At 41.8% G+C, this 12895-nt stretch overlaps 1 protein-coding gene across 1 annotated transcript; it reads right to left on the bottom strand.

The window, feature by feature from the left end:
• Positions 1 to 2118: 2118 nt before the first annotated feature.
• Positions 2119 to 12120, bottom strand: npc1l1 (NPC1-like 1). The gene is made up of 21 exons (XM_070904203.1): positions 12079 to 12120; positions 10237 to 10398; positions 9143 to 10054; positions 8612 to 8905; positions 8298 to 8521; positions 8097 to 8197; positions 7834 to 8006; positions 7556 to 7684; positions 6920 to 7102; positions 6705 to 6819; positions 6250 to 6515; positions 5978 to 6067; positions 5702 to 5892; positions 4347 to 4474; positions 4115 to 4244; positions 3975 to 4030; positions 3726 to 3876; positions 3322 to 3553; positions 2776 to 2889; positions 2462 to 2624; positions 2119 to 2357 (listed from the first exon to the last, which is right to left on the bottom strand). Exons 1-21 carry the CDS (start codon positions 12118 to 12120, stop codon positions 2119 to 2121), a joined length of 4095 nt encoding a protein of 1364 aa, XP_070760304.1.
• Positions 12121 to 12895: the final 775 nt, after the last annotated feature.

Here is a 12895-nt window from a genome sequence, read left to right as displayed (position 1 = left end):
GGAGAATAGCATGTCATTTAATGCTAGTTTATGCCATCCTTTACTTGCTTAGGACCTTTTAATGTCTTTCTTCAGCCATTGCATTATTAGTAAGCTTCTCAGGAGGTGGGTTGATCTTTGGTTCTGTTTTCTGTAGAATGATTCATTACAGATTTAATACCAAACTCTGCTCGCGGACGTTTTCCGAAAACCTGCATAAGCCCCGCAGCTACCCAGCTCTATGCCTTCTTACCTCTGTGCTTCACTTCCGCTGCATGTGCAACAAGCATGGCAAAGTTGTATCGTCACCTTAACGTGTTTCTTGCTTCTAAAAAAAGAATAGGTTGCCATTACATGCTGCCATTACATTGTAGGAATTTAATTACCCCTGAATCTGTTTCCACAATGCAATATCATTGTCTGTCATTGGCTGAGACGGAGGAGGGGGGAGATTGGGGGTGCGATGACTAAAGGATTTGTAAAAGGTTTCCAGGGAAACGGGGATCTCTGTTTCCATTGGCTTGTTTTTTGCTATAATGCTGCTACACAAATGGACTCATAGAGAGATGATTCATAGATCAGCTGAGTGATGTCAGATCCGATCTATTTATTATATGTCTGTACCATAGAGTGAGCTCAACCAGAGAAGAAAAAAAAGTTATTTATATTTTTTCCTCAAGACTGTATTATAATTTAAAAAGATTTTTTTTCTTTTTTTTTTTTTTTCTTTTTTTGCCTGAATCGTGGTTTCCCTTGTATAATGTGTACAGTATGTTTTGGGGGGCATTGATGACCTAAAGAAACATACAATCCTATCAAAGGGATGCATTGTTAATAAAACAAAATTTGAAATACCTAAAAATGTTTGACACTCATTTCATTTTTATTTAATTTTGTATCAGAATGTACTCAAACACTGGGCATATCTCAAACTGTAGAACTATGACCTTGAAGAAGTTCTGACATGTATGTGTACGTTGGGTCAGGATGTTAAACGGTTATTAGGATGGACACGTCATGTAGCGGCATTACTTCTGCAATAGATGTAGGAATTTTGAACATTATCAAACTCTCTTTCTGAAGGTAGACATATAAACGTCTATATTGCTTTAGTTGTACTGTCAAAATACCCGCAGAAAAGGGCAACAAATTGTAACAGTCAAGCTCCCAGTATCTACAGTGTTCTGAGTTTCCTATTTTCATTAAACTTTCACAAAACTCAAGTTCTCCCGTTATCGCTGCTCCCTACCAAGAAAAGAGTAATAATTCCCATGTTTAATGAACACTTAAACACCATATCCAACTCAAAATGCAATTTTAGCCTCTAAAAAAATATGCCAGCTCTACGACAAGGATTGAGAGGATAAAAGACGTCTGCAATGTGAGAGTTCCATATTTTTAATTTTATAAATAGAATTAATTGCATTAAAGTGTCTACCACTCAAGTATGCACCAGGTGGTACAAATAAAAACATCCACTTGCTAAAATTTATTTAGTTACATACACAAGCTTTAAGTCATAGACCTTTTTTTGTTTAGAAGGCGCGAAATCTAGTGTGAGGAAGTTCTTTTTTGTGCCATAAATAACTTAAAAATGATGATGCCAAATTTTTAAACACGTTTAATATTTTGTCACTGATGTCACTGCACATTTTACAGCAATGCCAGCGGACTGCTATTAAAGAAACTATAATGTGAAGTGCTGGAGTGTGTGTTCATTTAAATCACTCTAAACAGTGAAGTATTCACACATACAAAATAATTACATTCAATAAAAAACAAATACAAAATGACTCATTCGAGAACACTTGTCGACCTCCTGTACTGTCAAATAATTCCGCAACTGAACAACCAATCTTGCTCAGCTGCAGTGCTCGTGAAGGCAGACGTGTAGTTCCTCACGTGTTGAGGCAGGAAGGTTTGACTCGCATTGCTCAGAAATATTGCACAACTGTGTGTTACTGTCCTCTGTCCCACTGGTCCATTTCTGATTGAAGTACATAATTAAGTTAGTGATTTCCATACGGAGCCAAATACATGACTCCTTGCTATCTCCGTCCTTTTCTGCATGCATCCTTCTTCCGTTTGTTACAGAGGTATTTACTCATCAGAGCTTAAAAACTGCTTTGTTGCTGGTGCTCAGAAACGGTCAAGTCTCTCTTCTTTCTCCTCCTGTTGCTTTTCTCTGATTTGTGAAGGGCTGCTGGCGTCTGTTGGGGGCTTTGTGGAATTTGAGTCCGGGTCCTGTTTTGTCTCATAGTCTTCATAGCTCATGTTATCGTAGACTTGTTTCATATTGTTTCTCATCTCTAGCTCCTGGCTGGCCTTTGCTTTGGCCTTCTGGAGCTGCAGCAGCACTGCTTTATTCACACCAGGACCTGGGAAAAGTAAACATGAAGATGTGGAAAAATTGTGATTATATTTCGTATTTGGCTCTTCAAACCTCCTTGCGTACATAAACAAGCACCTATAAAGTACATACCAAAGTAGCTGAGCAGCACAGGAAGGAATATGAGTCCGTGAGCCAACCCCAAAAGAGTAATGACCAGGTTTAATCGAAAGAAGAAGATCTGGATGAGTTGCGCTTTGGCAAATGCCAGCACAAGGATGCCTGGCAGGTTGGTCATAGCTACACCAGCAAACACCTACAGGGTACAAAATAAACAGATTTAACTCAGACAGCTGTTACTGTATGTGGATATTTATACAATTAACTGTCACCGAAAGCTTTAAATTTGCTTTAAATTTGTGAGTGATTAGCAATGTCTGCACTAGATTGCCTTATAGTTTACTTACCGCGCTGCCCATGTTGGCTGTAGCCTCCTTAGCTCTTTCTACATGTGTGGGCTTAGTGCTGAGTGCAAAGGATCTTGTCATATGGGACACAAACTCCACAGAGATGCCCACCGCCTGCAAACAACATTGAGAATGTAAGTTACCCTAGAAATGGATTACCTATTATTGTTTAGAAATTGCAATATACAATTCAGTATTTACACTTGTATAAGGAGACTAAGGATTAAAAACGAGGAGGAAGAGGTTAAAATATCATGGTTTTCACTCCCTAGTATGGATGTAAGCTCCAAAAACACTGGATCCTACATTACCCATAATGCAACTCAACAGCATCTTTCATTCGGCAGGAGCCTGATGAACACCCATGTCTTTCTCCACACCTCCAGCCCAAGTCAAGTTAACTCTGACAATATTTTTTTTACTTTAAAAAGCAGAGGACATTGTACAACTGTCTTCACAGGCTGAGTAGCACTCCTCATGATGAGTAAAAATTACTTCTCATGTAAAATGGGTGGGTCGCCCCTTTAACCCCCATCACAGACTTACCGTGACCAGATTGATGAGGGCCACTGCGTTGTAATCGATGTTCCACAGTGTCATGACACCAACAGTATCCACGATGATCATGATTATGGTGATTAGGTTGAGCAGACCGGAGCGCAGATCCAAACCCAGCAGCAGACAGCACACCACGAAGGTCGGCAGCAGACACAAGGAGATGTTGAAGAGTCCCTCTGGCACAATAGTCAGGTACTGCTCATAAAATACATTAGTCACCCTGGAAGACGGAGGGGAAGAAAAATACAGGTCAGAGACTACAGACTGCATAGATTTAATGACATTCGCCATATGAATAACAAAAAAGAAACATTCACAGAGCTGTAGGAACAAGAATAAGCTCTTGTAGAGGAGGGAAGATGAGGTGGAGTTTGGGAAATTAGAGCACATACGTGTAAGGAAATACTTCAAAGTCAGGTGAGGTGCCTGGTATTTTCCTCATGCTCATGGTGATGTTGTGGGCCAGCTCTCTGGCCTTCAGCAGCGCAGCAGTGAACTCCTGAGAGTTGGTTAAAGGTGTGTGGTAAGCCATGAACCGAGACGCTGGCAACACAGGGGGGAAAAAAAAGGTGTTCACTTACTGAACATTTTCTTTTAAAACAATATCTTTGACTGCTTTAAGGTGATTTGAGAGGACTTACCTATAATTTCTCCACTCTGATCTCTCACCACAGCTGTGTCATAGGCTCCAAGACCACTGTTAAAAGAGACACTAAGCAGTGAGCATGTTGTTTTCATGTTTTCATGTTTTTGTTTGTATGTGTGCAGCGGTGATACACACCCTTTGGGGCACTGCAGGTCAGGCCTGTTACCCAGGAAGTCAGGGAGGAAGCGGTTGAACTGTTCCACACTGGGCCTGAGGACGGCATTTGGAGGAGTATTCACACACTTCCGGCCACAGAGGAAAGACGCTATTGAGACACGGGAGCAGGTGTTAATAAAAGAAGGGCAATGTCTTTCATCACAGTAAAGAATGTGTGTTAATGTGGTGTTTTCTCAGAGGTGATTCTCACATTGGCTTGCAGGACAGAACTCTCCAGCATTTGGGCCCACTGTGTACAGGCGACAACATCTGGATCCAGGGTTCAGCCAGTCGATGAAATCATCTACCCAGGAGTTAGCAGGAATAGCCAGGTAGGATCTACAGATCACATCATCAATGGGTTAAAGGAAGGCAGGAATTCAAATATCTAGACTAGTGTTATTCTATATTTTCTTACAGTCACCAAATCCCAGGAATAGACCATTGTCAAGAAGAAAAATATCCCCCAGTGCACTCATCGATGTGTCTTCAATCTTTTTTTGCATTGCAACATTGGAGCTCTATGGCACAGAGGAATAAGCCATATCGTGCTTTTTTTTTACACAGACAATTCTTGTTATTGTTGGGTTTGGTCTTTTCAGGGGACTTACTGACAATACGAAAACATAGAGTTAGATGAGAAGATAGATACCACTCTCATGTCTGAACGATAAATAAGCGAATAAGCGTATTTCTCAAAATGCCAAACTAATTCTTTTCAATTTTGACAGTGATATTTACATTATTGACAGCGATAGGAACCTCATTTATTAGCAAGCATTTGGGAAAACTAAACCCTCTCCGGTAAATGTAATACATTTCTTATTTAGCATCATTACTTTTTCCGTCTCACATCTTTAACTTTTCATATGATACTGTAATTCTGGCAAATTACAGGAGGCTTGCTGTTTGTCAGTAAGACAACTGATACTGCTTATGATAAATTAGCTCCATAACCCTTCTTATCTCCAGGAAACAATCAACAATCAGTCACAATCCCCTTCAAGTCATCTATAGTTCATAGGGATACTGTAAATCATAAAAGGTACTGTAAGTGTCGGGATTTGTTCTGTTTGGTGGAAAAGATAAATACTATACTGCAAGATACTTTACTTTACAGGGAAAAATGCTGCAAGTTACTCCTGTTAATTAGCCCGGTCATAAGCACAACACAGTGGTTTGAATAGGACGCAGCCTCTGATTCTATTCGTTCATTTGAGCAGTAATTATAGGGGATGTTTTGGGTGTTTGCTCTCTTTGCCTGGCACGATCAGTTAGAGGAGCCCTTTATCTGCTAAGAGGCGTTCATGTAACTGAGTTTATCATTAACTAATCTGATTGGCTAGTATGTAAGAGGTTGCTACTATGATATCAGCAGGTTCAAGGATCTGTCAGTGACAAATAATGATTTGAAGGACAAAGGCAGGAAACCACTCTTCACTGTTCTGTGCAGAGGAACTGCGTTTAACTGAGCAGCCACATAGTAGTAAGACCTAGTAAAAAAAAGTCTACAACTTGTCTAAAAGCCTTTATTTTCTCCCGTCAGATTACGAAAATGAAACTCACAGATCAGGGTAGTTGGCGGCGTACTGGATCTTCTGGGTTAGCGAGAACTGATCACAGCCCACGCTGGAGCAGACCGCATTCATGCCCTCCACTGAGGTGAAGTTGAAGCCCCTTTTTGTTACAAAATAAACAGGGACCCCGACTTCAAAGTATTTGTACAGGTACTGGAAATAGTCCAGCATGTAAGAGCCCTGCACCAAAAACAGAATAATCTTTGTAAGGTTACACTGAAAAGGGAGTGTGCAGACGTTCATTTATATTTATATACTTACTGACCTGAGGCATAGCCAGCTCCTGATCCAGACCCACGGTCACATTAAACATGAGAAATACAGATCCACAGAGTATGAAGATGAAAACCAACATCTAAAGAGAACACAGGAAAGAACAAACAACAAATATCTAGTTAAAACACCTCCGTGCGGTAATAAATGTTAATTTTACTGGATTGTATGTCACTGATAACCTTGGATTCCACATTAAATATACACCAGAGGCCACAGGTTGAGAATAACTGTGAATGTGTCTTATGGGGTTGGTAGCTTTACCACTATGATCCTGGTGTAGCGGTGCAGTAGGACAGGGGCGTAGTATTTCCTCATGAAGGGCAGCAGGAAGCCCTCGTTTGGCTTGTTGGGACGCTGGGTGGACACTGTGACACAGCAGAGCAGTTCACAGCGGTTGTTGTCTTGGCGCCGGGCGTCCAGGGACAGCAGCGCCACAAAGGCTGTCATCTGCAGGACAAAGTCCATGAGCACGGCCAGAGCAGCATACAGAGCAAAGGACTTCACTGCTGGCATGGTGGACAGGGCCCCTTGGGTAGCAAAACAGACACAGTTGGAGATTAACACATTGTATATAAACTTGATGGTCCCTTCTTACACTCTATACGTGCACAAGTGTATTGCAGTCATCTCTTTATGTCCATGTCAGCGTTACCTGTTGCACTTTGTTCATGTGGTTTTTTTTTGTCAAAGACTAAAAATAATGCAAACGTTCACACCTAGAAAGAAGCAGACCGACTCAGAGAGACTGCACAGGAGCATGCTGGGAGCCACGTTTCCAAGGACACGACCAATCTGCTCCTCTCTCCTCTCTCCGGGCCTCCGAGCATCTCTCTAGATGGAAGGAAGAGTAGGTTGATGTCACTAAAGATGAGATTCATATGTTACAGAATCAGAAATACTGTACATTCATGGCGCACACAAATATACACACCTGGTACTCCAGAACAAAGATGAAGATGTTGTCAGCTCCAACAGCGAGCACCAGGAAAGGCACGACCTGCAGAATGACCAGCGAGGAGGGGATGCCGATCCAGGAGTAGAAGCCCATGGAGGCCAGGACCGAACAGCCAACAACCAGGATCCCACCCAGACCCACCAGAAACTTGGAGTCCACCTACAGGACACAGAGATAAGAATCCAGATATACATTCAACTCAGTGGACTTTTTCTTTGTCCAATATCTTTTTATGTATCATGTCTTCTGTATTGTATAACTTAACATGGCCAATAAACCTACGTGCTTCACTGTCGAGATAAGCGCTATACAGCTGACACAGCCATACTACTGCAGTTTCTCCTTATCGTACATGTGATATGTACTGTTTAATCAATTTTACTTTCTTGGTGGAGGCTTATCGTATCCCAGGCACATGTTGTATACCTCTATTTCCATGGCAAAACAACCAGTTATGTAGCGACAGTTTAACAACACTAAACATCTACACAGCGGCTCTGTGAGGCTGTACTTAGGCACAACGGTGGCTAAAAAAGCTGAGTAACTAAAACAGCTGAGTAACGTGAAATGGTGCATTGTAATAAAGGTAAACCTTACTCTCTGAAGTCTTACCAGAATGCGTTTCCATGAAGTGTACTCCCCAAGTGCCACAGCAATGTAAACAAAGATTACAGCATAGCTGATCATGAAGATGGGGATATCCTCCGCTGTTGTCCGATTAATCTCATCCTCCAGAGACCTCTGTAGACAGAGAGAAATAACGGATTAGGGTCTTAAGAGTTTAAAAAAAGACGTGAGGTGATAAAAAGACAAAGAAAAAGATAAAAAGAAAAAGAGGAAAGAACTCAACGCGCCCCTTGAGGAAGCTGTGACGGCAGATTTTACTGTACCTCTGCCATGTATGCAAAGGTGAATTTGGTAGCAGGGTTTTTCTGGTAGTCCTGGACAATTTTAAGAAACTCTGTCTCCCACTGCATCGCCACTTTGAACTTGATGTTGTTGCGAGCGTAGTTGTTGAGGGAGAAGGTCAGGATGAAAGCCTCAGCGTTGACGAAGTCGTCATCTGGGAAAAGCAAGGCGTGTAATGTTCAAGTGAATTGCCTTTTTTGTGTTTATTGCACAGGTATCTCATAGTACAAGATGGTGCACTTACTTTCATAGCCTCCCACAGCCAGAAAAGGGAAGACTGGAGCTCCGTAATCAGCCATGCAGCTCATACCCAAATCAGTGATGTCTTTGAAGGACAGGGGAGAGCTTGAGAAGAGATGGAAGAAGAGAAGGTTATGTTAAAGTTTCTGAGGAATTGCAGATGAGTCGTCCATTTGATTTGAAATTTCATTTGATGAATCCTTACTTGATGCAGTAGATTAAGTGGTCTCTCCAGTCCACCTCTTTGGTCACTCCCAGCTCTGTCATGTTCACCTTAGCGTTAATGTTGTCCAGGTTGTTCTGGAAGTACTGTGGCAAGCTGTTGACCGCACAGTCCGTCAGGGAGGGGTTAGATGGGTTCAGCGGTGCGAAACACACATCCTTCAGACTTGCTGTGCGGTTCAGATCCTCTGACCAGAACTCAATGTTCTAAAAATGGCGTAGAAAAAGTCATCATTGTGTCTAAATCATATGGTGAGCTTTTGTTAACACTGTCAACTTTGATTCTGGGCACTTTACCTGAATCTGTTTCTGAAGCTCCAGCAGCTCAATGATGAGATCTTTGGATATAAGCCCGCTAAAGTTTTGCGGTCCAAACAGCAAAGAGTCGTAAATGTGGCCTTTTCTGCCCGGCACTGTCAAGATCAGCTGGTTTGTCCTGAAGAAGGGGTCAAAGTGTGTGTCGTGGAAGTCTTTCTCCTGGCGGGCGCGACTGTTTGGAGCAGACCACAGCTCCACTGGGTCTGTGGTGAGCTCAATGGACTTGAGGCCAGCAGAGAAAACAGCCACAACTACAGCTGACACCAGGAGCACCTTGAATGAAGATAAAATTTCAACTGAGAGACATCTTCATCTGGCTGACAACCATTTTTAAAAAAAAAAAAAAAAAGAGACAATCCTGGTCCAATTGTAATTGCCATTTGTGGCCACCTGTTCAGCAAAAGTTACATAGTCTTACTTGTCAAGTAAAACAATAAGCAGAGGTCTGTATCAATGCCTGACATTATGTGTTTTACATTTTCTGGTTAAAAATACTTTGGTGAAACTAACCGTGAAGGGATAAGTGGCCATGAGGGTTCCCCAGTGCCGAAACTGTAAGCTTAGGAAAGCTTGAGCAGCCATGCTGTTGCTGTCTGCGCACGTCACCTCTGACGGATCAACGACGTGCTGAGCCACATCATTACTGTTCTGGTCTTTGCCTTTGCCCTTTCTCTTTCCTTTCTCTTCATCCTGTCTTTTCTGAGACTTCACCAAGCAAATGATGGAGAGGTGGAGAATGAAGGCAAATATCAGGAGACAGAGTAAGATAATAGATATCACAAGGAAGCCATCTGTCCCCAACAGTCTAAAGGGGCCGGGGGGAAGTGGAGGAGGTGGCATCCTCGGGCATGACTCTTGGCAGTCCTGGCAGGAGCAGGCCTGACCTCCTGATGGTATGGTCTCGTTACATTTCAGAGCACGTCCATTGTAGGGAATCACACCCTTTGGTAGTCCCTCAGTGTCTCCCTCTTTTATCAGGTTGAAGTCGATGTCCAGTGGAGCCAGGCCGTTACTTGAGTCTCCCTGGAAGTCATACCAGTTCTGAGGGGTGCACAGCTTGGCGCCATACCGACCACACATGGTGGCGATGGCGAAGCCCCCTGTGGCGGGGATCCTGACATTTTTACACGACTGGAAGGCGGCGTCCGCGAAGGTGGCGCTGAGGAATGCCTGGTAACCCACCACAGCCTCCCTCGTCTCACCCAGGGTGGTGACGTTCATGACCTTTGTGACTTTTATTGCCTGGCTCTGGTTGGGGCTGCAGGTGTTGATGCAGTGCAGGTGGACAAAGTTCTCAGCGCAGGAAGGGCAGCGGACCAGCACAGCCTTGGACAGGGCCAGACTCCTTTCCAGAGAAAGCAGCTGTTTGAAGGAGCAGCAGGCGTACGTGTTGTGCTCTCCACGGTCCAAAATGGGACACACCTGCAGCAAGAACAGGTGCTGTTTTATACATTTACAGACGCAAACACAAGCTCACTTCTTGTCAAAAGGATACTGAAATTATTTCTTAAGAATAGACACAGAAGACTTAAGAAAAGACCTACTCTACCATGTTTTTATTCAGTCCTGTTCTCTGCTTCACTTAACCACTAAGCGGGATCTACCTTTTTGAGTTTTTTGTAGTGCTCTCCTGTGAGGTGACGGGACTGGCTGTAGTTGAGACAGGGGACGATCGGAGGAATGAGGGTCTCTTCTAGAGACGGGTTACGACCGCACTCCTCATAGAAAACGCAGTAGCCCGGCTCATGTTGGGCCTCTGACACCACCTGCATGGAAGACGGAGTTGTCAAAAATAATCACAGCAGGGGAAACCACATTATGTTGCAGGTAAGTGAAGAAGAAGGCACTCTGTCACAAGTAGAAAGGCACTACCTTGCATCTGTCTCCGTACGTTTTCCAAAAAGTTGCAACTAGCAACAAGATTTGATTTCTCATGTTCACCATCAGTAGCACAGATCAGACAAGAAGACGTTACAGTGTTAACCCATAAATACCACAAGTGTCATGATGACTTGAGTGCTGTACTACTACTTTGATGCCACCTTGAAAGTTGCAAGACAAATAAAGTATGTTCAAGTTCAAACATGTTGCGTATGTTCATGGTTTATTACAACCACCATCCAGATCTGTGACTACAGAAGAAAATAACAAAATCCAAAAATCAATTACAAATTGATACATCATTTTTCCTATCACTCTTTAATAATTATCTTTCCCTATAGTTACATTTTAATCAAGACTTTGTAAACTTCTAAAATGGACAATTATTCAACCATATGGCTCTCACTATTAGACCTTCCCAGTCCATTGGTATTTTTCAAATCTGTCTAAAGCCTCGTTTTTATTGTTTTTATTTTATTTTTTTGAATGCTAGCATAACTGTTTATTCATTTATATGATAAGTACTTTGGTCAACAATAATTCAAGTGTGCTCACTGATTTACACTGACTTAAACTTGAATGAAAAAAAAATGGTTAGCCAAACACAATATGGACAATATGGACTCTTGGAATTTAAATTTGTAATACATTTGTAAAATGTATTTCATTTTAATTTTGAAATTATGGCAAAGTGCATTCATTCATCCAGGGCTGATTTACTTTAGCTCTCATTTTAACTCTTTAGACATCAACTAAAACCAGATAATAAGTCACGGGACCCTTTAACTGTGAATTTTAACACTACTGTGAAGAATGAAAACAGACATTAGCCTAGATGGAAGTTACGAACATGTTTAAGAGTGCCACTTTTTAAATGTCATCTTAATCTTAAAGATTACAGCCAGTGAACATTAGATTACTTCATGTAAATATAATCTTTACTATTTCTTCAGAACTTTGTTATGTATGCATACATGAAAAATGAAAAACACATTACAGTGCGTGTTTTACTTCACTTTATGTCTCTATGAAATTAAAACCACAGAAGATGTTGAATCTGAGGAGACATTTATCTTCTAGTGACTTACTAGTTCTTTGCTGCCTGCATGAACACTTCTGTAACGTTGACTTTGGATGCAAAGATATGACAAATCACTCCATTATTATTTATTGCTTTGACATTTGTGGCGCTTTACTGCCGAAACAAATTCAGGTGTATTCCTTCTGCGATTAGCACCATCTGGATCAGTGATTACAGTTCAGTTAACGTAATCAGTAGTCAGTCATCAGTCAACATTGTCGTTATATCTGGAAGTGATTACTTTTATTTAGTATTTGGTTTACAAAAGAAATTACATGTTTTATTGTATATTTCAATCCTGGTCACAGATCATATCCTAGTAAAGACCTATAAAGTTTTTAATACTGGAGTATGAGAATAAAGTAATGTAAGGTTATTATGCTGTAAACTGAAAAAAAGTGTAGAGTGTTTATATTAAAGTACACCATTACAGAACTATGAGGTACAGATTCCCTAACAAAGGAAAATTAGCAGACCAACTTACCATACAAGCCAGAAAAGTGATCAGGGCTGCAACACCGACCATGATTCCTGAGAGTCTTTCAGCAACAGAAGAGTCAGGTCCTCAGGTACAGTAAAATGGAGTGTATATTAATCACTGCTGCCCTGTTAGAAGATACATAAGACAAAGTAAGACAGTGAGAGGTGCTCTGTAGCATCTAAGTTGTCCTCTCTCCCCTGTCGTCCGTCCGTCTGTCCGTCTGACAGTGTTAGGGTTGGGGAAGGAGAAATCATGACATGACATGCATCACCACCTCCTGTGATGTCACACCTTTCTTATCTGGTCTGATGCAGCGGCTGGCCAATTGCAGCTGTGGATGATCAGTTCCTCTGACTGATAATTAACATGGGAGAGATTTTGATAGGGTTGCTGTGGAGATCAAAAGCAGCTGGGAAAAACTATAGGAGAATCCGAAATAACAACCGCACCCAGTTCTTCACCTGAGTCATATATTGTTACTGCAACGTTTGGTGTTTCTAGACAGATAAACTTACAGACACTAACTGATATAATTCAGGTCAACCAGTGTCTGTAAGTTTATCTGTTTCACAGACAGCAGCATATAGGATTTTTTACTTTTACTTTACTTTTTTTTTTTCGTTTTACCTTTTTACTTTACTTTAGCAGTGGGTGCCACAAATATGCCTGTATGGCTGAACGTGACCCTTAGACCATCATGCGAGAGACACTGCTGAACCCAGTGACGGCGTGAAGATGGTAGTGGGCCGCCAGGCCAAGTCAACATGACTAATCACTTCCTGGATCACATCTTACAGTCTAAGATCAACTTTGTAATTAA

This window comes from Enoplosus armatus, chromosome 4 (genome assembly GCF_043641665.1).
Source record: "Enoplosus armatus isolate fEnoArm2 chromosome 4, fEnoArm2.hap1, whole genome shotgun sequence".
Lineage (NCBI taxonomy): Eukaryota > Metazoa > Chordata > Actinopteri > Centrarchiformes > Enoplosidae > Enoplosus > Enoplosus armatus.
Note: the sequence above shows the minus strand (reverse complement) of the source record. Positions and strands in the feature narration are given on the sequence as shown.

Bases quoted from the DNA above. Each gene is read 5' to 3' on its own strand.
- npc1l1 (XM_070904203.1), bottom strand. From the start codon at position 12,120: ATGGTCGGTGTTGCAGCCCTGATCACTTTTCTGGCTTGTATG. The intron at 7,103-7,555 runs GTAAGACTTCAG...TGTGTCCTGTAG, and splicing joins CTTCATGGAAACGCATTCTG to GTGGACTCCAAGTTTCTGGT. The intron at 4,031-4,114 runs GTGTGTATCACC...CTCTTTTAACAG, and splicing joins GACCTGCAGTGCCCCAAAGG to TGGTCTTGGAGCCTATGACA.